The sequence below is a fragment of the Bubalus kerabau genome, chromosome 11 (genome assembly GCF_029407905.1).
Source record: "Bubalus kerabau isolate K-KA32 ecotype Philippines breed swamp buffalo chromosome 11, PCC_UOA_SB_1v2, whole genome shotgun sequence".
In the NCBI taxonomy this organism is placed as follows: domain Eukaryota; kingdom Metazoa; phylum Chordata; class Mammalia; order Artiodactyla; family Bovidae; genus Bubalus; species Bubalus kerabau.
In genome coordinates, this window is record NC_073634.1 from 7,694,841 (window position 1) to 7,722,064 (window position 27,224).

The following is a 27,224-nucleotide window of genomic DNA, read 5'->3' on the forward strand; positions in this document are numbered from 1 at the left end:
CACCATGTTGGTTAGAGCTGGAAAAACCTGGTAGACACAAGTGAGGGAATTAACTTCTGTCATTATGGAATGTTGAGTAAAACAGTGTCCCGGGGCTACTGGCTGGACAGGCATCAGTGTAGCTATCAAAATAACCCCCTTAAGCTTCCTGTTCAGCATTTTCTGGGACATTGTGGGTGTGTTATCACACACACGTGTGTAAATATGCTGGGAAATGGGAAAGACAAGTAGCAAACTATACTTCCAATAATGAAAACATTACTTTTTCCCCCCATGAAAAATATCAGACTTGGCAATGATAATCTGTTGGAAGCATCATTTAAAAACTTTTATGAAACTACAAGGTCCATTCTAAAGAGATTATGAACTAGGGACCAGAATGCTTATTTGAATATATTTTGAGTCTGAAGTTTCCTTGTAAAAATATTCACAGAAATTGGTGGACATTTTTTCTTTTTTTTACGTACAACTCGATGTCTCTCATTTACAACATAAATCATTTAATGTAACATTTGCAACCTTAGAAAGGCAGACATAGTTAATCCAAGTCAGTTTATAAATTCCAATTTCACATGGATTAAAAACTGCAGATAAATTAAGTCACAATAATATCCTGTACATGCATTAAGGCTGGTGACTGCTAAAGTGTCTTGGGTATCTACAAACAGGAAATCACACACAGATTACTGGGTCTGGAGAGTGTCTACATCATTAAAAAAAATCTTGCTTTTTTTTTTTTTTTTTTTTGGTGATACAGATTTCAACAGTAACTCTGGAAAACTGTGAAAAATGTTATTTAAAAATATATATGTATATACTACTGCACAGTTTCAAAGATGTGGTTCATAAATAAGGTTGGCTGCACTTATTAATTTGAAAACAATGGCTGCAGTTCCGAGGTGATTTAAACACGCAGTGACTTATACTCAACATTAGGCACTGGTCATATCCTTCAAGCGTACTACAGTTTTATGGTAGCTGTACTGTACATATATATTTTTAAATGTATGCATTTATACAAACTGTGTATATGATGTATGGGATGTCAGAAATGTACACATCATTGTCATGTAATACACACATCTTTGTTGTAGATACAAGGGTACGTTTTAGTGCAGAAAAGCTCACTGCGTTGATTCCACATGTTCAATCCAATACACAGTTTGTCAAGGTTTCAGATTTTTTTTCCAGTACATTTCTCTTTAGATAGTGGGTCCGACTTTCCGTTTGCAGTTTGAAAGTTTCCAGAAATAGCGTTTTAACAGAACCTCTCTTCCCAAGCACAATTCTGCATGTGAGTCTGATCTGTGTCGAATGGTAACAAATCCCACATTTTAATTATGAATATATTTGGGTTCCTCTCTTTCAAAGATATTTCTAATAATTGTGATCCAGGTCCATTCAGGTCATGGAGGGATAAGGCCAGTTGAACTTGTACTGAACTTCTGAAGAAATAATGTCTTCAAATAGAAGGAAATGATGATAGACATTCTACATTTAAATGGGAGGCTCTCCCGAAGGATATACAGGGAAGGGTGAGCAGTGCTGTCTCTGGGGGGTGGGACTGAGTACTTCCTACTTTACACTTGTCTGCATCGTTTGAATTTTCACCATGAGTGTCTGTTAGTTTCATAATCAGAAAACACAAGAGAGCTATTTGTACTTTGAACAAAACTAAAGAAAAGGAAGCAGCAATGATCAGAAGATGCTTCCTTATCAAAAGCACTGATGCCAAAGCAAGGAACAACCACTGCCCCAACACGCTGCACCAGTGAAATGCGACCGTGAGAGGAACGGCATGCTGTGACTGCCCCCAGCTCACTGGCTTCACGCTTTGCTGGAAGTGACTGCGGCTCACGGCGTCCTGATTGCTGCTGGCACAACCAGCTGGAGGCGGCCTGTGCCCTCACTCGTGAGCACACTGCGTGGACGCCACCATGAGGCCTGGGGCTTAAAGGTGGATAAGATCAGAAAGGCACCCCAGGGATGCACAAGGGACACTGCGGGCTGTCCTTTTATGTGAAAGTCTGAACATTTCATCAGAATTCAGCAACATTGAGTAGAACTCAGCCTCAGTCCTCCAAAAAAAATAAAATAAAAATTTCTTAAGTTAGACCCCAGTGGGAAGGGGAAATCTAGTAATAATTAGTGAAAGGAATGTCAGAAGCACCTCAGTTGGATACATGTGAAAAAAGAAGTATTGTTAATACTTCCAGCTGCTTAAAGGCCAACACGAAATGCAAATTTCACAAAGCCTTCACTTGTTCATTGAGATGAATTTCAAATCACCAAAGCTGTTCAACCACTTGCACAGTTTTGAATCAGGGCTTAGAGCTAGGGAATTACAGCAATCTGATTTCCCACCCACAGATCAGGCTGACGAAAATGTTAACCTTGCAACCAAACCAGTGAGACCATTAGCATCTGATATACATGTTTTACGTTATCATCACCTTGAAAAATGGATTATTCCATGTACCCCATCACCTGTCTTTCTCAGGCTGTCTTGGGGTAATTTTGTCAAGTGAGAGGCATCAAGGTCATTATTTTTGTTTTTAAAGCATGGCAAGGTATATCCTCCTTTCCAAGAGTTTTTCTTTTTTTTACCAATATCTTTGTATTCAAATATATTTAACAAGAACACTAAATCTAGGATATGACGAGAGACAATAAAAGAAATAAATTTCAGACAATAAAAGAGATTTCAGACAAACACTGTAAACAAAATGTTGAAAAAACTAAAATGTAAACTTAATTAAAAAAAAAGCAAAACAAAGAATCGGGGGAAGACATACACGTACCGGATGCACGGGGGTTAAGCATGATGTTCCGGTCGCTGCTACCCCAGACAGAACTGCAGGGATCACCTGCTCTGTGGTGAGCAACCTGCTCATCAGACCCCGAAATACATCCCCCAGGTCAAAAATGCGTTCAGGGTCCGCACGGCACTTTCTCCAAAGACAGGGAGGATTAGACAGGATCACGGCAGCAAACAGTTCTTGGCCTGACAAAGCAACAGACACAGATTCCGAGGGAAGGGGCACCCTAGACAATGTCCTCATTTGGCCAAGAACATGGGTAAGAAAGCTCTCAGACAAAGAAAAGGCTTGTTGAAAAGTATCGGCTGACAAGCCCACGGGGCTCCACAGCCCCTGGGGTCACAGTGGCGGGAGGAAGAAACACGTGCCGGCTGGGCTCCTGGTGGGGGCAGAGGGTTGTTTCTCACCGAGCCCGGGGACACAGCTGCTGCTGCTTCCTTTGGGTGAGTTTTCAAAGACATGGAGGGCTTTTTTTTTTTCCACCAAATCTCAGGGTCAGGGTCATGGTCATACTATTTTGGGGGGCAGGGCAGGGAAGGCCCATGGGAGTCGATTCATTTGCATCTAACACGTTTAGCTGATGGTAGAGTTAGATGGAGAACTGGATGGAGGAGGGGAGGGACCAGACAAAAGGCAGGGTATTTGGTAACATGCAGTCTAGTAAACGTTCAGCACAAAAATAACTGACTTATTTTCATTATTCAAATACCCATGAATACAGACAATAAAAAAATAATGGGAGAAAAGTATATTAACACTGAAAGTAATCAACAGTATAACAGCTGGGTTCATCTTAACTGGCAGTCAAGCTTTTGGTGTGCTCTATTGCACCTGGTTCACTAACCCATGAGATTTTGGTTGAATATTCTAAGAAGTCACGGTTTAGCTTTGAACTAGAAAGTGTGTGTGTGTGTGTGTGTGAGTGAGTGTGTGTCTTCTCTAATCAGAAACATCAGATCACTTTGTCTAGCCTGGGAGGCTGGAAACTAGACAAAAAAGATGTGTTCTAGAGAACTGTTGTGTCTTACACACCTCCACAGGCAGCTTATTCCACACCCACACACACAAACACACATGCCCTGGGAGGAAAGACTGTTGTTCGATGCTGAAAACTATTCACCGCCTTTCGAGAAATGCTGTGGCCGGGAACGTGGGGAGCACAGTGTCCAGAAATGCTGGGCCATCTGTGGAGACGCGCGCACGCCGCAGCTGGGGGCAGGTGTCTAGGCCAGGTGGGCGCTGTTTCGCAGCCAGTGCAGGCCCTGCTGGGAGTACTGGACCAGGTGCTCCATGCTGCTGTGCAGGGTGACCGGCCCCATGAGCAGGTCCAGGTCGTTGAAGAATTCTGGTGAAACAGAGAGGACCGTCAGGGGGATACACGCTCAGCTCCCGGTCCCATCACATGACATGAGCCTCCCAGCAGAGAGCTCACCTAGGTCCTTAGAATCCCTCGACTGGCGACTTCTAATTCAAACCAATGACATCTATTCAGCCAGAAAGCAAGGAAAACTGACTTCCCTGGGCGGCATTCTCCTTTGTGCAGTGACACCTCTCACCCTGAACTTGGCCTGAAGCTCTGTCAGCCTTTACACTGTACTCAACTGTCTTAGGTGCTGAGCCCCTGGGGGAGTCCGAGGCTCCTGGAGGCAAATCAGGGATGGTTCTTTTTTTTTTTTTTTGGCTTTTGAAGCAATCAGCTTGCATAAACTTTTATTTTTATTCTATTGGAGAAGAATTAATTTCCAATGTTGTGTTAGCTTCAGGTGTACAGCATAGTGATCCAGTCATATGTGAAATAGGATTCAGCTTCTTTTCCCTTATAGGTTATTGCAAAATACTGAGGAGAGTTCCCCGTGCTATAGTGTAGGTCCTGTTCACAGATGGGTTCTGAGACATCTCTACTGAGGCTGCCAGCCAGCCTGTGAACCTTCTCTGGGTTTGTCCTTGCTTTAAACACATATCACTGCCAAGGCTCTATGCTAAGGGAACAAGGGTGGAGTCAGAGGGGACACCAAGATGAAGAATGCATAGGCTCTGCCATCTCAGAGAGCAGTTTAGCGGCTGACAGAGACAAATCAATTCATGCGGCTGCCACGTTGCACCGACCAAGGCCGTTTAAGAGCACTCTCTGGAAGTAAGAATCTGGGAAAAGTGTTTGTCACTCAGTCGTGTCCGACTCATGCGACCCCGTGGACTGCAGCCCGCCAGGCTCCTCTGTCCATGGGATTCTCCAGGCAAGACTACTGGGGTGAGTTGCCATTCCCTTCTCCAGGGGATCTTCCTGAACCCTGGTCTTCTGCACTGCAGGCAGATTCTTTACTATCTGAGCCACCAGGGAAGCCCAAGAACCTGGGAGGAGGTTTTGAAAGGTGCTCCCGGATGTGCTGAATGAGGTCCCGCTAGGGAGGCTCAGAGAAGAGCCAGGGTCCAGGTGGCAGGGAGGACAGCATGGCAGGAAGCCAGGAACAGAGCCAGGGAGGAGGGGCAGGTTGGGGGAAGCCAGGTGGACTTTAGACTGGATGTGTGGCTCTGCTGAGGGACAGGTGGCAGCTGGTGGCACCATCTGGAGCCTGGCCTGCTCAGGTTCTCCCAAACCGGCCATAGAAACCTTTGTACATTTGTCCTTGCTCTTTTATCCACCTGTGACATCCACCCCGACTCCATCTCAGCTACTCGACTATCTGCTTTTCAAAATCCTGTTCTGTGCCAGCTCCTCTAGGGAGCCTGTCCTGCTGGTCTTGGCCCCCGGCACTGACCTCCTTGGCATCCCCACTGGGTTTTCTGGGCACACCATCCCTGAGCTGCTGTTATGTCCCGTCTGGTTACATGATCAGATTCATGTACTCAGGGCCCAGCTGCCGATCTGTGCCACTGGTTCTCATCTCATCATGAACTTCTCAGTCTTAGCCTCTGAAGCACGTTACCATGGGAACAAAACTCTCACTCAGTACTGGAGAAAGAGCAGGAACTTGGTAGGGAGAACATTAATAACATATATACCAATCAGGGCTTCCTTGGTGGCTCAGACAATAAAGAATCTGCCTGCAAAGCAGGAGCCTCGGGTTCGATCCCTGGAGGAGAAAATGGCTACCTATTCCAGTATTCCTGCCTGGAGAATCCTGTGGACAGAGGAGCCAGGCTATAGTCCATGGGGTGGAAAGAGTTAGACATGACTAAGCGACTAACACTTCATTTTCTTTCATAACAATGCATGTCTTAAAAGAATCTATACCTGTTGACCATGTCTTAAAAGAATCTACACCTGATCTATACCTATTCTATTTCTACAACTCCCTCCCATCAGAAGATAATCAGAAATATGAACAGTGATTTATATGAAGGTATCTATCATACTGTTATTTGTAATAGTGGAAGAAAGTGGAAGTAACATAAATGTTCAACAGCAGGGGAATGGTTTGAGAAATTGTGATACTTTAAGACTGTATAAAGTAGCTCAGCTCCCTTAGTAGCTTCCTCCTGCAACGCAGGAGACCACGGTTCGATCCCTGGGTTGGGAAGAGTGCCTGGAGAGGGAAATGGCCACCCACTCCAGTATTCTTGCTTGGAGAATTTCATGGACAAAGGAGCCTGGCGGGTACAGTCCATGGAGTCACAAAGAGTCGGACACGACTGAGCGACTGACACAGCGACTGTATAACCACTACTATGGCAGCGTTACTGAGCCATCATAAAGGGTGTTTTTGAACTAGTTAGTCTCATGAAAATATGCCTGATATAATGTAAAGTGAAAAAAAAAAGGATGTAAAACTGTACACACACTATGATCTTATTTTGGTAAAAATCCTGCATATTTGGAGAAGACTAGATGACATTTCAATAGAACGTTAATAGTGATAAGATTGTTGTTTAGTTGCTAAGTCGTGTCTGATTCTTTTGTAACCCCATGGACTGTAGCCCACCAGACTCCTCTGTCCGTGGAATTTCCAGGCAAGAATACTGGAGTGAGTTGCCATTTCCTTCTCCAAGGGATCTTTCTGACCCAGGGATCGAACCCATGTCTCCTGCATGGCAAGTGGGTTCTTTACCACTGAGCCACCAGGGAAGCCCGTGATAAGATTACCGATAATTAAAATTTTTTTTCTCTATTTTCTGTACTTTACAAATTTAGCCATAGTTTACATACATACCAGTTTAAACATGCTTTTATGAGTAAAAACAAGCATTATTTAAAAGAAATACAGCTACTGTATAGCTCAGGGAACTCGACTAGGCTCTGTGGTGACCTAGATGGGAAGGAAATCAGAAAAAGGGACATATATACCCACACAGCAGAAACTAACACAACATTGTAAAGCAAGCATATTCCAATACAAATTAATTAAAAAGAAATACAACTTACCCATAAAAACCTTTTTTTTTTTCAGTTGTAACCAGCTATCATTTGAATCGGCAGTAACACTCATGTGTGTGTGTGTTAAGTCACTTCAGTCGTATCCAACTCTTTGAGACCGTACGGACGGCAGCCCACCAGGCTCCTCTGTCCAGGGATTCTCCAGGCAAAAATACTGGAGTGGGTTGCCATGCCCTCCTCCAGGGGATCTTTTCTGACCCAGGGATCAAGCCTGTGTCTCTTGAGCCTCCTGCATTGGTAGGTGGGTTCTTTCCACTAGCACCACCTGGGAAGCCCAGGAACATTCGTACTCATCAGCTAATTAATTCACGCAGTATTTCAGATCCCCAGCTATGTTCTAGGCACTGTGCCGGTCTTAGGGTTACAAAGTTGAATAAAATGTCATCCCTACCTCCAAGGACCTCAGTGTCTAAAGGAAAAACATACGTGTGCATAGCTATATAACTTGTATCTATATCACTGGTACCTGTATCATCTCTAACCCATCTCTATCTCTGATCTTTCCCACAGTAACTATAAAGACAGGCAAAGGCACTGGAGGTGCTGAGTAGGGGGAGAAGTCAGGGAAAGTTCACTCGGTAGGTGACAGCTTCTACTCGGGTGAATGATGAAATCTCGCCCAGCGGTGCCCGAGGACCCGGCTGTCTCCCCGAGCTGTGGCTGACCCACGCACAGCTCCCCCAGGGGCACGCACCTCTGTTTTCCTTGGCCAGGTTGTCCGCCATCTCCCAGTAGTCGTAGCTGTGGAGAATGCTGTTGGTGATGCTCACGTGATTGGCTGCCATCTGGTGGATGCGCTGCGGGATGCTGACGATGGTGGACGGGGACAGGGTGCTGCTGTTGGACAGGCTCCCCTGAGAGCCCACGGAGCCGGTGGGGGACGGGTTGGGGGACATGGGGGATGGGGTCCCAGTGCTCCTGGAAGGGGAGAGCATGGAAAAACAAGAGTGGAGAGGTTAGGACCTGGTGAGGCAGGGCGGCCCCTCGGGGCACGGTAAACAGTAGCGCGATGCCCAGCTTCCCGTGTGTGTGTGTGTGTGTGCGCGCGCGTGTGTGTGTGTGTGTGTGTGTGTGCGCGCGCGTGTATGGGGGGTGTGTGTGTGTGCGTGTGCATGTATGGGGTGTGTGTGTGTGTGTTTGGGGGTGGGAGGGCTCAGTCGTATCCAGCTCTTTGCGACTCCATGGACTGTAGCCCACCAGGCTCCTCTGTCCATGGGATTTTCCAGGCAAGGATACTGGAGTGGGTTGCCATTTCCTCCTCCATGGGATCTTCCCGACCCAGAGCTCCAACCCGTCTCTTAAATATCCTGCTTTGGCAGGCAGGTGATTTACCACTGAGCCACCAGAAAGCCCTTGCTCAGCTTCATGCAACATCTCATTTATCACCTTCACTTCGCAAAAATGAACTTACTTTCCACTGGCCCCCCATGGAGATGGGGCTTGGGCAGCTTTAGATGAATTCTGCAAGAAAACAAAAATGTTGACAGTGAGTACCATCTGCTTGAGTTTAAACAGCCCACAGTAACATGTTCTTGGTTGACCCCTGAGAGAAGTAATGGCAGACCCTGTAGATAAAATGCAGGGTCACAGAAACTGGATCTGGGAAGTTATAGTTACTAGGCTATTGGCTTTCTCTCTGCAGGATAGTAGGGCGGCAGGCAACCCCCCTCCCACACATACACTGAGAACATCTTATATTTAAATGTAGGGCATATTTGCAGAACTGTTGATACACATTTAATGCCTGAAAATATATGAGACCATCAGCTGTTACTGTTTTAACTTACGAAGCTTTAAAGTATTTCTCTTAAAGGAAGTTGCTCTTGAACATGTCTAAAAGAATAGATTAAATGTATTTCCTTAACAGAGACTGAATTCAAAAATTCTGATTTATTTAAATATTCTGATGTAGGATTTGTCGCCTGAGCCAGTTGTTTGCATTAGGCATTTAAAAGACATTTTGCCTGTGGCAAGGAAAGTTTCTAAATGTACAGAGAGATTTCCTCCCTGAGAGTCCAATGAAGCTTTCTTGGACACAAGTCTGTGACATTGTGAAGGAAAAAAATGGTCTTTATAATATGGATGTCAATGTTCCCTTCCAGAAACAAGAAAATATAATAGCCTCAGCTTGGTTTCCCCAGAGACAAAATGCTTCTTTTGGTTAAAAAGAATTTTATGAAGTGGTGACTGATTTTTAATTTTTAGTGGAGGTGTTATCAAAATGGTAAGAAATGGCCTTACACACGGGAATTGTGCAACATTGCCGTCAGGCCTCTTTCACTACAACTGAGGTCCCGTGACTGGAAAAAACACGGGTGGGCAAAGTCCTGCTTTTCAGAGCCAGTTGTACTGATGAAACTTATTTTATATGAACCAACTATCATTGTTTCCTGGTGGCTCAGATGGTAAAGAATCTGCTTGCAATAATGGAGACCTGGGTTCGAGCCCTGGGTTGGGAAGATCCCCTGGAGAAGGGAATGGCTACCCACTGCAGTATTCTTGCCTGGAAAACTCCATGGACAGAGCAGCCTGGAGGGCTACAGTCTATGGCATCGCAGGGTCAGACATGACTGAGCAACTAACACTAATCATTGTTTCCTAAAGTTTTCATAATCTCTGAACTTTAAGTAGTATTGAAATAGCCTTTGATTTAGGGTATCTACCAGGAACTTCTGGAGGGGGAGTTCTGATTTTTAAGTTATGTTCTTGTTCATTCTGTACAGTTTCACGGACAATCCACATACATTCACAACTCGGATCTCTTAAAAGTTCTGTGGCTTAGAGTTCGGATTCCTTCTTTATTCAAGTGCTTTGCTTTACTATAATAACTCTTAAGTAATAGCTCTTCAGTCAGTTCAGTTCAGTCACTCAGTTGTGTCCAACTCTTTGCAACCCCATGGACTGCAGCACACCAGGCTTCCCTGTCCATCACCAACTTTGAGCCTGCTCAAACTCATGTCCGTTGAGTCAGTGATGCCATCCAACCGTCTCATCCTCTATCGTCCCCTTCTCCTTCTGCCCTCAATCTTTCCCAGGATCAGGGTCTTTTAAAATGAGTCAGTTCTTCACATCAAGTGGCCAAAGTATTGGAGTTTCAGCTTCAGCATCAGTCCTTCCAATGAATATTCAGGACTGATCTCCTTTAGGATGGACTGGTTGGATCTCCTTGCAGTCCAAGGGACTCTCAAGTGTCTACTCCTACACCACAGTTCAAAAGCATCAATTCGTCGGTGCCCAGCTTTCTTTACAGTCCAACTCTCACACCCATATATGACTTCTAGGAAAACCATAGCTTTGACTAGATGGACCTTTGTTGGCAAAGTAATGTCTCTTCTTTTTAATACGCTGTCTAGGTTGGTCATAACTTTTCTTCCAAGGAGCAAGTGTCTTTTAATTTCATGGCTGCAGTCACCATCTGCAGTGATTTTGGAGCCCAAAATAGCTCTTAGATTCTACATTTTTGAAAACGACTTAAACTTAGGCACCCAAAGTAAAGGGAGACTCTTAGTGTCAGTACTCGTCATTATAACCCACGGTTGTCAGTGGACTAAGACAGTTACCTTTTTGGCTTAGCACCCGGATACTCTACATGCTTGGCCAGGCTACTGGATGCACATGGCCCACGGGACCTCCAACACAGCAGGGTCATCAGAAATCATCTCCAAGAAGTGGAGGTTGGGGATTAAAGATCTAAAATGATGACTGTGGGGACTTCCTTGGTGGTACGGTGGTTAAGAATTCGCCTGCCAGTGCAGGGGGGACATGGTCTGGGAAGATTCCTAGTCCGGGCGTGGAGCAACTAAAAGCCTGTGTACTGCAATTTCTGAGCCCGAGCGCTGGCGCCCCCGAGCCACAGCTACTGAGCCTGCGTGCTGCAACTGCTGGTGCCCAGGCGCCTAGACCCTGTGCTCCGCAACACGAGAGGCCACCGCAACGAGGAGCCTGGGCACGTCAAGGAAGAGTGGCCCCGCTCGCCGCAGCTAGAGAAAAGTCCACTCAGTAACGAAGACCCAGTGCAGCCAAAAATAAACATAAAATGATGGCTGTGTATCTGATAAAGACTTGGTGGAGGCAGAGATGGCATAATTTCTTGTTTCTATAGTCAAATGGACAGCAAAGAGGCCGGAAGTCTCAAATAAATTATGATGTCAGGTCCACTTCACAACAGAACATCAGGGTTTTTTTTTTGTCTCCCCTCCTCTTTCTTCATTCTCCCAATGAAAATGATTTCATCCCATAAAAAAGCACAGTTTCCAATTCTATCCTTTTATGTGCACAGTGTTATTCTAGTGCCTCTGGGTTCTACCAAGCCATTTCTTATCATTTAGATTAACACCTTTATTAAAAATTAAATTAGTGACTGGAAATAGCAAAGAGGAGTTGCTTCTAAGGAGCTACTTCTAAGAGGAAGAAGAAGCTCTGAGTGAACACGAGGAATTTATGTTAGCTATAAAGATGGACCTCCTAGGATGCTGGGGTGGGTAACAGGATCTTCTTTCTCTAGGCACCTAGGCAGGGGGATAAATTAGATGGGTTCTCAGGCTATTCTCTGAGCCCTGAATGCCATGAGTAGGCCATAAATAGGCTTAGTGCGGATATCAGACGGCTCCTGCATTAGCCCCAAATCAGTGGACTCTACATTGAACATGTCCTTGACGGGGAGACAGCTGGGTACAACATTCTGCCCGTTAGCCAGACAGTACCTTGAAATAGTCGATAAGTGCTTTTGAATACTTTACAGCATGATCCCTTTTGAGTCGAAACATCCTCCAGTACAGGAGAGCCAGGCATCGGTAACTGCAGGAGGAAGAGACGAATGAGTGGCCCCTGTGCTGACAATCTTGTTGTTCCAATGCACTCAATGTTCATAGCATGATTATATATATATTAAATATTTCTATACATGCATATATGTCTGTAGGTATCTGACCTTTCTATTTGTTCGATGAGATTCAAAATTTCAGTTACTCCATTAAAAACATCCCTTCATATAAGTAAATATGTATAAATAACATATATACATAAACAATATAAGAATAAATATGAATCAATAAGAAATGTGTGTATATATAAATAAAGAACAGAAGTACAAATGAATAGCTTTATTGCTTCTTCATTGGGACTAAGCAGCTGGCCATTTCCTTCTTCCACCACGAGAGGGCAGTCTCTCTCCACGAGAGGAGCGAGAGGCTCTGGCACATCGCGTGCTCTGCTTTCTGGGTGAACTTCAGGGCAGAACTACCTTACTCTGATTTTCCTTGGACATCTTGAACTTCTGGCCGTGGGTTTGTTGAAGCACAGCCCTTCTACCTGTTTTTGTCACCTTCCCTTTTAAGCTACTTTACTGAGGGAGAGTGGATACATGTACACATGTGGCTGAGTCCCTCTGCTGTTAATCGGCTACACTCCAATATAAAACAAAAAGTTTAAAAAAACTACTGGACTATAATTAGTTCATATAAAGTAACAGATATGAATGTGTTTTATAAGTAATTAAAAACTATGCTGGGACCACATACCAGTAATCCCTCTTATATAATATGAACTAATCATAATTAATTTATTAATCCTGACATGAAAGTTAAAGTTCGAAAAGAGCATAGAAAGCATTTCCCAAGCCATATCAACTACTTCTTGGTGCTTTTCACTCATAATTATTTGCTAACTCAGATATGGTATTGACAGAGTAGAACACCAACCTAGAAAATACAACTTAATGGTCTCAAATTTTATTTTTTTATTTAAATTTTAAAATTTATTTTTATTTTAATACAATTTTTAAAGGTTACTTTCTATCTACAGTTATTACAAAATATTGGCTGCATTCATTCCCTGTGTTGTATTAATACAATATATCCCTGAGTAATAGCACATCAAACTCTACATGAAGTGCTGATGCAAAACTATCAGAGACCCTCTTTTTTGTGTCTGCCACTATTGTTATTATTACTATTTTGAGATTCGGTTCTACGACTTGCAAATCAGGTTCTAGGGTAGAGTATGAACCGTCAGAGATAGAGACATCTTAGTTCCTTATCACGGCAGGCACTAACAGTGAGGTGTCCTGAGGAAATGTCATGGGGAAAATTATTGTTATTACAATCACATAATCATTATCATTTCTGTTATTATAGGAAAAAACCTGTTACATGTTGATTAACCTTTATAAAGTCTTTGATTATCAAAGTGGAAGGAACGGCTCCTCAGTTTAATGGGTTGAGAACCTGAACACACCGTCCTGACTCAGCCCTACTAACCCCACACGTAAAGAGACAGATGAATCATTCTGATTGCATCCAAAATGTTAAATATGAGAGATTACATTGGGCACAATTTACATTCAAATGATTAAAACACAGACTTACCAGATTTTAGAACACACACACACACACACACACACAGGAAAACGAGACCTGCTCACTTCTAGTCATGAATTCACCTCGTGCGTAGGGCAGCAGGGAGCAGGCTCTCCAAGGCCACCTCGAGAAATGCCCTCAGTTTGGTGTGTTAGAAGCATTGTGAAGACATCGCGCATTTTGGCACCAGGTTACCAGGTTTGCCAGTGCAGACGTGCAAGGCTGGGGAGGCTGTTTTAAGCCGGTATGGTGCACTTACCATAATGCAGCCAGCTGTTTATCCTCTGGTGTGGCATTGGGGCCTGAGTGGGTTTTTAGTCTCATGGCATACCTTAAAAAGAAAAAAAAGGAAAGGGAAACAAAGAAATAAAGCTTTCTTACTAGCCATCGAACATCTTCTAGGTTGGTAGTTCTCTTAGTCCTTCATGGTGCTTGCTGATTTTATTGTTATTTAGTCACTAAGTCACGTCCGACTGTGACCGTATGGACTACAGCCCGCCAGGCTCCTCTGTCCGTGTGACTTCCCGGGCAAGAATGCTGCAGTGGGTTGCCATTTCCTTCTCCAGGGGATCTTCCTGACCCAGGGATTGAAGTCACGTCTCCTGCATTGGCAGGCGTGTTCTTTACCACTGAGCCACCTGGGGAGCCCCGACGGTTCTTTCTTGAGAGCCAGCTGAGGTTGCCCATTTCCCCTAACCATGACATTATTGTCATGACTAGAAAAAAATGACTTTGATGACCATCTAGATACTTTCTGCTTTTTAACAATACAAGTCCAAATTCTACAGACAGTCAAGAGTGTTATCCATTCAAGCATTACCCACGTATATGGTGATTCATCCATTTTTACAACTTCTGATCTATGGCTGAGTGGCTGAGAAGATGTTGGTAAAGTTCAACCCTTTCGGACCAATCTCCAGAAAAATGTTTACTCTTTGTCCTCAGATGAATATGTGGGTTTACCTTTTTTTCTTTTATTGTTACAAAACTCTTATTTTGACAGCAGTATAACTAGTAGATTTTATGAACTTTTCTCAATCTCACTTATTTCTCTGATCAGCAGTTCATGGTCATTCCTTTCTCCAATAATACACCAGGTTACTTGCAGATCCTTGGAGAGACCTGAGGCAGGCTGGGGAATGGTCAGGGAGTCCTGGGTTCAAATCCCAGGTTAGTCACTCATTAGTCATGGGAGCTTACACAAATTAACATCTTTAAGCCTCCTTTCCCTTATTTATAAAGTAAGATGAGTACATTACTGCTGAGCGCATGGCATTGCTGTAGAGATTAAGTGAAACAGTATCTGTAACACTCTTAGCATAGCAGGCTGGCTTGTTGCAAGTTGCTCAAGAAAAGGTACTGTTATTACACCGTCTCCAACACATGTAGATTTGTAGTACTTTTAAAAAGTTTATTTTTTGATAGGTAAGAAATGGATTTATTCAGATTCAGAGAAAAGCACACTCCACAGACAGAGTGTGGGCCATGGCAGAGGGCGAGTGTGTAAAAATCTATTTATTTTTAATTAGAAGATAATTGCTTTACAATATTGGTTTGGTTTCTGCCATACATCAGCATGAATCAGCCGTAGGTATACTTACGTTCCCTCCCTCTTGAACCTCCCTCCTGAACCTCCCTCCCTTTTCAAGTGTATCCCCTTTGTTTAGCTTTCATGGGGTTATTTCTCACAGTTTATTGGTATCAACATTTTCTACTCTGCATGAAGGGTGGAAACCTTACTTCCACGTTTATGCCTTTAAATAACATTGCCTTGAGCATCAGATGGGCTTCCGTGGTAGCTTAGGTGGTAAAGAATCTGCCTACAATGTGGGAGACCTGCCGGGTTTGACCCCTGGGTCAGGAAGATCCCCTGGAGAAGGGAATGGCAACCCACTCCAGCATTTTTGCCTGGGAAATTCATGGACAGAGGATCCTGGTGGGTTACAGTCCACGGGGTTGCAAAGAGTTGGACATGACTGAGCGATTAACAATGTGCACCTATCACAGATGGTGGTATATTTTTTGTTTCAGTCACTGAGCACTCTGGTTTACATAGCTCACGAGGAGGGTGGTTTATTGCACGTGCGCACAGTTCTTGGCTTACGTTGCTTTCCTTTTCCTCCCATTGGTCCAAGATTCCTTCTTTTGCTGCTTCCTTTCTGTTTGAGAAACTTCCTTTAGCCAACATTTAAAGGTAGGTCTGTTAGATACAAGCTTTTCATTTTCCTTAATCCGAGAATGTTTTTGTTTCCTCTGTATTCCTGAAGCGCGCGGCCTCACTGGATCTAAGTGCACAGTTAGATAGGCTTTCTTCTCTCCACACTGGAGGCCTGGCATGCCACCCCAGCTCCCACGGCGTCAGCCCGCGCGCCCGCTGTGCCTGAACCGGCGTCCCCTGTGGGTAATGCGTCATTCCTCTTGTTGCTTTCAGGGCTTTGTGTTTGTTGTCAGTTTTCAGAAATGTAGTTTTGATGGTGTACTGACATGCAGTGCTTTGGCTTTAGGCTGTTTGGAGTTTTCTCTGCTTCCTGAACCTGTAGGGTTATGTCTTTTGCCAAATTTGGCAAGTTTCAGTCATTACTTCTTTTAAAAAATATAACTTATTTACTGATTTTGGCTGTGCTGGGTCCCTTGCTGCGTGGGCTTTTCTCTAGCTGTGGTGAGCGGGGGCTACGCTCTAGCGTAGTGTGAGGGCTTCTCCTTGCTGTGGCTTCTCCTGTCGTGGAGCGCGGGCTCTAGAGCATTTGGGCTTCAGCAGCTGTGGCTCCTGGGCTGTTTCTCTGACGCATGTGGGATCTTCCTGGACCAGGGATTGAACCCATGTCTCCTGCACTGGCAGGGGGATTCTTCACCATGGAAGCCCTAGACATTACTTCTTTCACATATCTTTCAGTTCCATTCTCTCCTTCTTCAGGGACCCCAAGGACGACCTGGAGGTTTTACTGTCATTGTGCTTGAAGCTCTCCACTTCTTTTTCAGTCTGCTTTCTTGGTTGCTGAGGTTGGGCGTAGATTCTATTTCTTGTCCTCAAGTTCACTGATTCTATCCGCTGTCATCGCTTCTCTACTACTGTGCCCCTCTGGTGAGCTTTATATTTCCATTACATTTCTCAGTTCCATAATTTCCATTTGGTTCTTTTCCAAAAACAACTTCTTCTTCTTTGTTGAGACTTCAATTTTTTTGTTTCAAGAGAATTTTTAATTGTTTGTTGAAGCATTTTTCTGATAGTTGCTTTAAAATCCTGGTCAGATAATTCTAACATCTGATTCATCCTGGTTACTGGTGTCAACCATGTGTTTCTTCTCATCTTGGCTGTGATTTTCTTGTTTCTTGGTATGATGAGTGAATTTCTACTGTATGTTAGACATTCTGGCTATTGAGTTAGAAGATCCTGAAAGTGAAAGTGAAGTCACTCAATCGTGTCCGACTCACAGCGACGCCATGGACTGCAGCCCACCAGGCTCCTCTGTCCATGGGATTTTCCAGGCAAGAGTACTGGAGTAGGGTGCCATTGCCTTCTCCAAAGAAGATCCTGGGTCCTGTTTAAATATTTTCTTTTAAAAGGAAGTCATCCTGTTTAGGTTTAGCAGGCAAGTCCTCGCCTACTTCTGTGGGATGTGGTTCCAATTACAATTTAATTTTCAGAGCCTTTATGCTACAATTTTTCCCTAAAATTCTGGCATGTGGGATGTAGATATACAATCCCTTTTAGTTTCCTGAAAAGGGATTGAACCCATGCCCCCCTGAAATGAAAGCGTGGAGTCTTAAACACTGGACCTCCAAGGAAGTCTACATGGTGCAATTTTTGATTTGAGGAGGTGGGGTTCCACTTGCCAGTGTCCCCAGGCACTTTCTCCTTGGTGGAGAGAGGAATTCTCTCACATCCTTAGCTGGGCATCTGTGGCAGGACCCCGCACGCCCACCCCCCCTCCCCCCGCAGCAAAAGTGCTCCTGGCTCCCAGAGTCTCTCAGTGGGGGAAGGGAGTCTCAAACTTGGTGGGCAACATGCAGTTTCAAGCAGTAAATTAATGTTATCTTCTAACTCAGATAACAACAGCTCTCATTTTAGTTTTCAGAGTAGCTTAAGGGACTGTACTCAATCATCTAAAAAACGGACTGTATTCTCCACCCATGCAAAGTCCCACCGCTGGTGCAGAGCGGGTGTGCGTGTCAGCACCTCCAGTTGTATCTGATGGAATCAGGCAATTACTGCTGCTCGGGTTTGTTTGTTTGCTCTTAAAGTGTGAATGCCTTAAGCAGACCATGTACACTCCAGGTCACCACAGGCCCTGTGACCTGCTTGCTGATCTGTCATACTGACTGAGTACATACTATGTTGTAGAACTCCTCCAGGGGCTATGAACACATTAATGAACAGATCAGACAACCCCCCCAAACCCCTGTGCTCAAGGCACTTGCATTCTAGGACACCTTACAGCCTCGTGCCTGTCTACTTCCTCCTACTTTCTTCCCCGCCTGCCTGTGGGCATCCACGTCTATGCCTTATTCAGAGGTGAACCAGGAGAAACTAAGATCATGGACGTGAGTTTAAGCAAACTCCCGGAGATGGTGAAGGACGAGGGAGCCTGGCACGCTGCAGTCCATGGGTTGCGGACAAAACTTAGCAACTGAACAACAACAAGATCTCTTAAAGTAATTTTAAGTCTTTTTTTTACTATGGCAATTTCTTTTCTTCACAGTCCAAAATACTGTACCAAATAAGAAGACAGTATGAAGGAATCACCAATGCATTGGTGTAGCAGAAATATTTTAATAAGAAAAAGGGCTGGATAGCGTTGACTTCTGAAACATTCTTGAAAAGTGCGTTTTGCAGATGATGTGTTCTTGATGTTGGGATGACAATTTCAAAGGCTGTCATCCTTTCCTGAATCCCAGAGGAGAGTGATGGAAAACACCGTTGACTGGGGTCAACGCATACCAAGAAGATTAAATTTAGGATGATTAGAAATCTTCCAGGGCTTCCCTGGAGATTCAGTGGTTAAGAATCTGCTTGCCAACACAGGGGACATGGATTCCAGCCCTGGTCTGGGAGGAGCCCACATGTAGCAGAGCAACTAAGCCCGTGCTCGGAGATAAGAGAAGCCACCGTGATGAGAGGCCCCACACCCCATAACGAAGAACAGGCCCTGCTTTCCACAACGAGAGAAAGCCCGTGCCCAGTGACGAATACCCAGCCCAGCCATAAGTAAATAAGAAATTGTCCATCTGGAATAGTGAGGCATGGTAAAACACATCTACTCTCAGGTGGCCTAGAATCCCAGAATTAGAAAAATCTCTTAGAGTTAATTTTGGGAAGGGTTATTTCATATAATGCATATTAGACGTTATTCCAAGCAGCTGAACCAGCTAAAGACATAAAACATGACAAAGGCTCTCTGAGAACGATTAATGGATGAAATTCCCTTAATGGTTCATTAGCGACATGAAGGATGTGCCTTTCCATGCAGCCATCGTGGAAGATAGGCATCTCCCGCCTGTGGCCCTGCTGTGCCCCGGTCATAAAGCCTGCATCTGTTCGCACTGTGGTCCTAGCTCAGGCTGGGGGATGGTGCTCAGGTCCAAGCCTTAGACCAGAACAAGGCCAGTACCTTTTCAGGCAGAGCATCATAGGATGGGTTTCCTTTCCTAAAATCCCCTTGCACCTTCTTTCCTGTTATTAAATACTCCCAAATCATTTATTGATTGGAGTTAGAATTTAGATTATATAAATATAAATAGTATTAAATCGTATAATAATATAAAACCACAGCACAGAGGTGAAAAGAGTTCAAATTCTGCCACTTCCCAGCAGGCGAAGTCGACAACTCACGTCTCCCTCAGACAAAGCTTCCTTCTCGCCAGTGGGGTTGGAGGAGCCGCCCTCCCAACCCTCACTCACACAGAGATCAAAGGAGGCAGGCGATGCCAAAACACATTGCAAGATCGTCCATCTTATTTGGGGGATGAACACTGGCTCTTGGTAGCTGACAGTGTGATCTTTTTTTATCCCCCAAGAATAATTATAATAGATATTTATTTAAAGTAATACATTTATAGCACAGATAGTTCTACATTGTACATTTCAGGTTTGAAAGTGAAAGTGTTGATCATTCCATCGTGTCCAACTCTTTGCAACCCCATGGACGGGAGCCTGCCAGGCTCCTCTGTCCGTGGGATTCTCCAGGCAAGAATACTGGAGTGGGTTGCCAGTCCCTTCTCCAGAGGTCCTTCTCGACCCAGGGATCGAAACTGCGTTTCCTGCATTGCAGGCAGGTTGAGCCACCAGGGAAGCCCACATTTCAGGTTTAACCAACTTCATAAAGATACTTGAGGGCAGCCACATTCACAGATTTAGACTGCATGATTGTTTCATGATGAATCCTTCTCTCTCTTTTCTTTCCTGAATACCCTCTTTCAGGGTATGGTTCAAGGTAGAATTTAGCTTCCTCATATTTTGTCCACTGCTCTAAAGGCAAGACCTGTTTCCTCATGCTCAGTTCCAGCGCTCTCTTAATATGTACCCCCGTCATTACAAAAGCTCTCAGGAAGCCTTCTTGGGGCTTCTCTTACATTGTCATTCTCATATACCGCATCACCTCACAGTCAGCCCAGGGTACTGAACCCGACAGCGTTGCAATACCATCTTCAAATACCCTCCAGTCACCTGCTTGATGTTGCAATGGCAGGCCTGCTCACCGTTTTGACCCAGAGAGTGGGATCTTTTCTGTGTTTGCAGTACTTATATATATTCTTCCCTCCACCTCCTGCCCCACCCTCTTGCAAGAAAATGCAGTGCTTACCTGATGAGCTCAACTGTCTCTGAATACATGGTGTAAGGAGATTTGGACTCCATGGGGCCCTGTTCCATGGCATTTCCACACTCAATGAATGACAAGGCTGCTTCTGCATAGTTCAGAGCCTTTCCAAACTTTTCCACCTGGTCAAGAGTGAACACAGTGTCTTCCTCAAGAAGAGTTTTTCAAACAGCGTTGTCACAAAATCTATATACTTTATTTGAGAAATTCGACTGTAAAGTTCCAAACTCTTGCGAATGGAACCCAGAAAAAGTAGAAATAGGGTAATTCCTTCTCTAGTTATTTTCACAGATTCCTGCTGGTTTAGGGCAAATGCGTGAATGGTTAAACAGGGTTATGCCAAATCCATATCACAATCAGAACTGCACAGAACTTCACAGCTGCTTTAATTTCTATTGTCCTCTCTCTTAACTCCTAATGGTCAAATCAACTTCACTCCTTGGTCCTTGCTGTTGTGTTCAATATTGATATATGTGTAAGCTGATGGGTCTGACTCTATGTAAGAGTTTTCACATTTTTATGGTATACTCCCACTTGGACAATTTAAGGCCTTGGTTATTGTCTTTTACACTGTGACATCTATTAGGATGGCCAAAAAGTGCATTTGGGTTTTTCTGTAATATCGTACAAAAAGAAAAAAGAAAACAAAAAAAAAACCCAAAGCAAACTTTGTGGCCAACCCAATACATCTCCACGCCTCCGTGTAGTCATGCATTTTTCAGTTGTTTCATGAATAGGACCTGACCCTAAGGGAGAGGAAAGACAGGGAGGGGAGGCACAGCTCAAGGAATGGCATCAGTTTGGAGACAATGCTGAGCATCAATAGCACTGATGTGGGAGGATTTGTTGCTGTTGTTTAGTTGCTAAGTCCTGTCCAACTCTTTTGTGACCCCATGGACTACAGCCCGCCAGGCTCCTCTGTCCATGGGATACTCCAGGCAAGGATACCGGAGTGGGTAGCCAATCCCTTCTCCAGGGGATCTTCCTGACCCAGGAGTTGAACCTGTGTCTCCTGTATTGCAGGTGGGTTCTTTACCATCTGGGCCACAGGGGAAGCCCTTGTAGGGGACTGTAGACCGTCTAAACTTATGTTAATCTTTCCCTATATCAGCTTTACATTCTTAAGTTCTCATAAATCTAAATGTACACATCAGATTCATGGTTCCATACATTCTTACTCTTGATGGATAGCACATTCTAAATTGGGATTGGATAATCTCCCAGGTTTTCAAACATTCATTCATGAAACAAAACAGAATTACAGAGACTCTTAACTACTGCTCTTGCCTCTTAAAAAAAAAAAAACCCTCTCATTATTTATGACACCTTAGGAAACGGAAATGTAAGGTAAAACTCTCCTGTGTTAGCAAATCAAAAATTTAAACAGCTTTAACCCTAAGAGGAGTATTTCTTGGCAGTGCTTTTTAGATTAAGGAAGTCATTTCTTTCAGCAAGTATTTCCTGAAGTACCCGATTCTGTGTGATTTGCAGTTGACACACAAAAGCTCCTTCTAGGAACATGTATTTAGAGAGAAAAAAAAGTGCACTCATGAGATAGCTCAAAGTGCAAGGGAATCCATGATTAACTAGTGAAATGCAAAGGAGTCCAATGCCAAAGGGAGGGCAGGAGGGAGCAAGTGACGGGGCTACAGGGCGGCTGGGTGGCCTCCAGGAGGAGACCTGCAGGGACCCAGAAGGTGACCCAGGAAGGGAAAGCATGATCGGGCGGAATCTGGGGAGGACACTGAAGGTGTGAGTGTGCACGACAGTGAGAGTGTGTATGTATGAGACACTGTGAGTGTGCCGTCTGCAGGTGCAAAGCCCACTGGCTGGCACAAGTCAGGTGTGCTTAGAGGCGGCAGGGGGCCAGTGTGGTTGTAGCACAGTGTCACTGGGAAAGGCCAGGCTGGGCAAGGTGACACGGAATGAAGAATCCTGGTAAACCTTGGATGATTCAGGCAGGAAACTTCCTGCTTTAAAATTCAATGTGACCATGCATTGGCATCTACTGGCAACCAGACCGTTCCATCACAGAGGTCCCCAGACTTTTTGGCACCAGGGACCAGTTTTGTGGAAGGCAATCTTTCCAGACGAGTCGGGGGATGGTTTGGGGATGATTCTCATAAGGAGTGCACAACCTAGATCCCTTGAACTTGCAGTTCACAGCAGGGTTCACGCTCCTAAGAGAATAGAATGTTGCTGCCGACCTGCAGGAGGCAGAGCTCAGGCAGTAAAGTGAGCGATGGGGAGCAGCTGAAACACAGACGAGGCTTTGCTTGCCTACCACTCACCTCCTGCTATGCAGTCTGGTTCCTAATGAATCACAGACTGGTAGTGGTCTGTGGCACAGGGGTTGGGGACCCGTGTTCCATCAGACTGTGGGATTGTGAGGATAAGATCTCTACCTCCTACTTCCCTTCTGTATTTTCTGATACTCTGATTATTTCCCCTGTATACCAGTGGACCCAGGCAGTGAGCTTCATACTAATAAATGCTTGGTGGGCAACCTCAGTAGCATTGAGGAGGGTGAGGTTATAGTTTATGCATCTGCAACCCTGGAAGAATAATACTCTGAAGGTCATTTGAGAGTCCCTTGGACTGAAAGGAGATCCAACCAGTCCATCCTAAAGGAGATCAGTCCTGAGTGTTCATTGGAAGGACTGATGTGGAAGCTGAAACTCCAATACTTTGGCCACCTGATGCGAAGAACTGACTCTTTGGAAAAGATCCTGATGCTGGGAAAGATTGAAGGCAGGAGGAGAAGGGGACAACAGAGGATGAGATGGCTGGATGGCATCACAGACTCAATGGACATGGGTTTGGGTAAACTCTAGGAGTTGGTGATGGACAGGGAGGCCTGGTGTGCTGCAGTCCATGGGGTCGCAAAGAGTCAGACACGACTGAGCAACTGAACTGAACTGAAGGTCATTTGAGATGTCTTACTCATCTCTAGTGCCCTGATTTCAGTTATGAACGCTGGAGGGGAGCAGAACTGAAATGACCAGGGAAGAAGGGGTCCTTTAGGATGAGATTTTCAGACGGAACAACCATATGATCTCTTACAGAAAAAAATCAGAAGTTTTATACCTGTTGCATGAAGGCGTTAAGCTTTCCCAAATAAGAAAACTTACTCTTTGAAAACATCAAATCATAGTAACTTTACGGTCTTATGTGTGTGTAATAGTTTCTTGGTTGTCCAGTTTCAGAGGAAGTATTTATTTTGGCAGGTACACATGAAGAACAACAAAAGTCTTTTTGAAAAGGGATTTGATCCTGGGACCAAGCCAAGGACTGGATAGGCTAACAAGGGAGAAAAATGCAAACCTTTTTTTCTTTTAAGGAAAAAAACAAAACAAAAAAAACTACCACCCACTGACTCCATTGCCTCTGGTTCCCATTCAAACTTTAGGACTAAATTGAAATATTTGTTTATCCAGGGCTTCCTCCAAGTCAGACATTATTAGTTGAGGTCATAATTTATTGGGCCATGAGCACTGGATTATATAAACACTTCTGCATTTAACAGACCCAGCCATCCTTGTAATAGATTTTATAATTACCCCGGCTATGCTGCCCCAGCGATGAAGCTGCAGTACAAACGCAATTTGGAGGAACAGATCTGGAGAGAAAAGGTCTTACCATCGCATCTGCTTTATGCTTCATTCGCTTAGCTTCTTGCATAAAATAATCTGCACTGCGTGGCCTACAAGGAGAGAGTGACACGAAACATCATTACTGTGCAAGTGTAAGACCTTCAGCGACGATTTTTTCCTTTGCTCAAACTTGAACCACAATTTCAAGACTCTGCTTAAGATGGAACCAAGTATTTTTTTTTTTTTTTTTGCATTTCCAAACTACTGCCTATATGTAAAAGACCATTATATTGCTCTTAAGTTGACAATTCAAAACATGCTCAATATATGTAGATAAATATATACACGTTTACGGTTATTTTTTAACATGGATCCCCAGTGCCTAATTTGTAAATCAGATTTTTTTTTAATCTCATGGTTAAGAAAATGCAAAATCTTATTTCACATGCTGCTGCTGCTGCTAAGTCGCTTCAGTCGTGTCTGACTCTGTGCGACCCCATAGAAGGCAGCCCACCAGGCTCCTCCATCCCTGGGATTCTCTACGCAAGAGTACTGGAGTGGGTTACCATTTCCTTCTCCAATGCATGAAAATGAAAAGTGAAAGTGAAGTCACTCAGTCATGTCTGACTCTTTAGCAACCCCATGGACTGCAGCCTACCAGGCTCCTCCGTCCATGGGATTTTCCAGGCAAGAGTACTGGAGTGGGGTACCATTGCCTTCTCTGAGACATTTACATAAAACAATCCACTTTTGATATAAAGATGGCAAAGATATAATAATTGTAAAGATGTGCATAGATGTATGTATTTGTCTAGCCTTATGAAAATCGGTGTTGCTTGTTTGCATAACTGGTACCTAAAGTTGTATGTGTCTCTATAATTATTTTAACGCTTTGCAGTGAGAAATGAAAAGAGGTGATACTGGAATGATTACATTCCAGTTGTAATGAAGCTAATTGTAAAGTGATGTCTCCCTTGTCACAGTGCAAATACGGCTTGTATTCTCTTGAGTTCTGATTAGCTGGCTGGTAAACATTTAACCCCAGGCATGGGCATTATTAAAGCGATAACCCAACTCTGCTGCGAGATGAAGGTAATTCATCCAGAGACGAATCTGAGAGTGTGAAACGACCCCAAGTTACATAAAACCACTCATCAGACAGCACCTTTAAGTACTTCATCAGGTGGATTTTTAAACATCTACATAGTTTAGGTACCATCAGTATAAACTTTTTGTGTATTATGGGTCTTTATGTAATCAATAACCTTGACCTCTTCATGAATACTCACCATAAGGCACCACGCCCTGAATGAGAGATAAGATGTTAGTAGTGATAGTAATCATACACTGTGTAGTCTGCTTAACACACTTATTTTGAACTGCCTTCTTTCAGATTCTAATGGGTCTTTTTCCATACTACAATATTAGGTAGCCAGGGCATCCTTTTATTCTAAGGGGTCAAAATGCTTAAAGAAATCACACAGATCGTGTCAATGACATTACCATCCAAAACTGTGATCCTCATTTGAAAGGTTTAATCAATGAAACAAAGGCACAAACCAGGATCAAAGCAAATACTTTAATCTTGGGTCACAAATCACAGAAGCAAGAGAAAGACCTTGGTTTTCTATCTCTTCTTCCCCATAAAATATCGTCAGCACTTGTGGTAACATGCTGGGAATATTTAACTTTCCCAATGAGGAAACAAGAACGCGGCTGCAGGGCCCCCTTTATGTGTATGATGAAACCCCCGTCTCTGGGTCATGATCCCTTCATGTTTTTCTGGCCACGCAGGCCTGAGCCCTTCCTTTCATCCTGTCGGATCTGCACGGGTGGGTGAAGCCCGTGGGTTCCTTCAAAGGAGGGCCCAGCTTTGACCACCTCTTCATTCTCCAATTTATCTCCTCTATGTTTATTCCATTTGAATGACGTTTTGGTTGCTTTTCATGGTAGTTTATTCTTCTTTGTCCACAGATTGACCTTTGGACGCGTACTGGCTATCTGTTGGGTCTTTGATGCCAACTCTGGCAATTTACATTATTTTTGTTCTTGTTTTTTAATAGACTGTCAAGTTTTCTGAGCAGTTTTAGGCTCAGAGCAATATGAAGTGGAAAATACTAACGCTAACCCTAGCCACTTGGTACACACGCACAGCCTCCCTTACTACTAACACCCCTCAATTGAGCAGCCCATTTGTTACAACTGATAAACCTAAACTGAGTGACTTCCTTGATGGTCCAGCGGCTACTTCTGAAAGCTCTCACTGCAGGGGACCCAGGTCTGATCCCTGGTCGGTGAACTAGATTTCGCATGCCATGACCAAGAGTTTTCATGCTGCACGAAAAGATCCGACATGCCGGCACAGTCAGATTTAAAAAAAAACCCTAAACTAACATGTCATTATCACCTTAAGTCTGTAGTTTACATATGGATTCACTCTTGGTGTGGCACATTCTATGGGTTTTGAAAACTGTTTGATGACACATATCCACCATAACAGCACCACACAGAATAGGCTCACACCTTAAAAATCCTCTGCAATATTTTTTGTCTTTTTGCAGAACGCCCCAGAACAGAAGACCAGATCTACCGCTAGCTAGAAGCCAGGTCTGACTCCCGAGTTCAGATGGGGTCCTGCAGCCTACCTGTTCAGGAAAGGAGCTCCGTACCTCTATCCACTTCCTCCCTGCTGTTATCACTTGCTATGAACGCTTCCTTGTCAATATCCCCTTCTTTCCTCAAGGACCACATCCACCCAGGTCCAGGCTTTCATTACCTCTCCCGGCCTCGAGTTTCACTCCTGTCCCATCTCCCCTGAGCTTTAACTCTTGAGCAATGTTTGTAAAACATGGCTTTCATTACATATCACCACCCTACTCGCAGATCTAAAATCAAACTCCAGAGCCTCTGAAATGGAATCTCAGTTCTGGTCCTTAGTAATCTTGCCTGACCCTCTTCACTGCATTACTTACTCACCAAGTCCCTCAACCACAGTGAGTGCTGTCCTCACCGGCTGGTCAACGTCTCAGCACTGTTTTAGAAGCCCCGCTCATCCCTTCCTTCCTCCCTAGAACACCCTCCTCTCTGCTCCTTCACTAAATGCTTACAGTGAGCCAGATGTTGCTTGTCTCTCAGTTTCTCAGGCCCTAAGGCCTTTTTGCTGGGAAAGATTGAAGGCAGGAGGAGAAGGTAGCAACAGAGGATAAGATGGTTGGATGGCGTGACTGACTCAACGGATATGAGTGTGAGCACACTCTGGGAGATGGTGA

The 27,224-nt window shown here is 44.2% G+C and overlaps 1 protein-coding gene and 1 pseudogene across 1 annotated transcript in view; both read right to left on the minus strand.

The window, feature by feature from the left end:
- Positions 1-380: 380 nt before the first annotated feature.
- Positions 381-27,224, minus strand: part of AFF3 (ALF transcription elongation factor 3) — a 582,468-nt gene continuing 555,624 nt past the window's right edge. Inside the window, exons 17-23 of the mRNA XM_055539447.1 lie at positions 24,002-24,065; positions 20,348-20,484; positions 13,807-13,878; positions 11,895-11,988; positions 8,603-8,652; positions 7,886-8,109; positions 381-4,164 (exon numbers count right to left, since the gene is read on the minus strand). Of these exons, the coding sequence (XP_055395422.1) occupies positions 4,043-4,164; positions 7,886-8,109; positions 8,603-8,652; positions 11,895-11,988; positions 13,807-13,878; positions 20,348-20,484; positions 24,002-24,065 (763 nt within the window). The 3' untranslated portion in view covers positions 381-4,042. The remainder of the gene's footprint in view (positions 4,165-7,885; positions 8,110-8,602; positions 8,653-11,894; positions 11,989-13,806; positions 13,879-20,347; positions 20,485-24,001; positions 24,066-27,224) is intronic.
- LOC129622672 (cytochrome b-c1 complex subunit 7-like) lies at positions 19,891-20,255 on the minus strand (annotated as a pseudogene).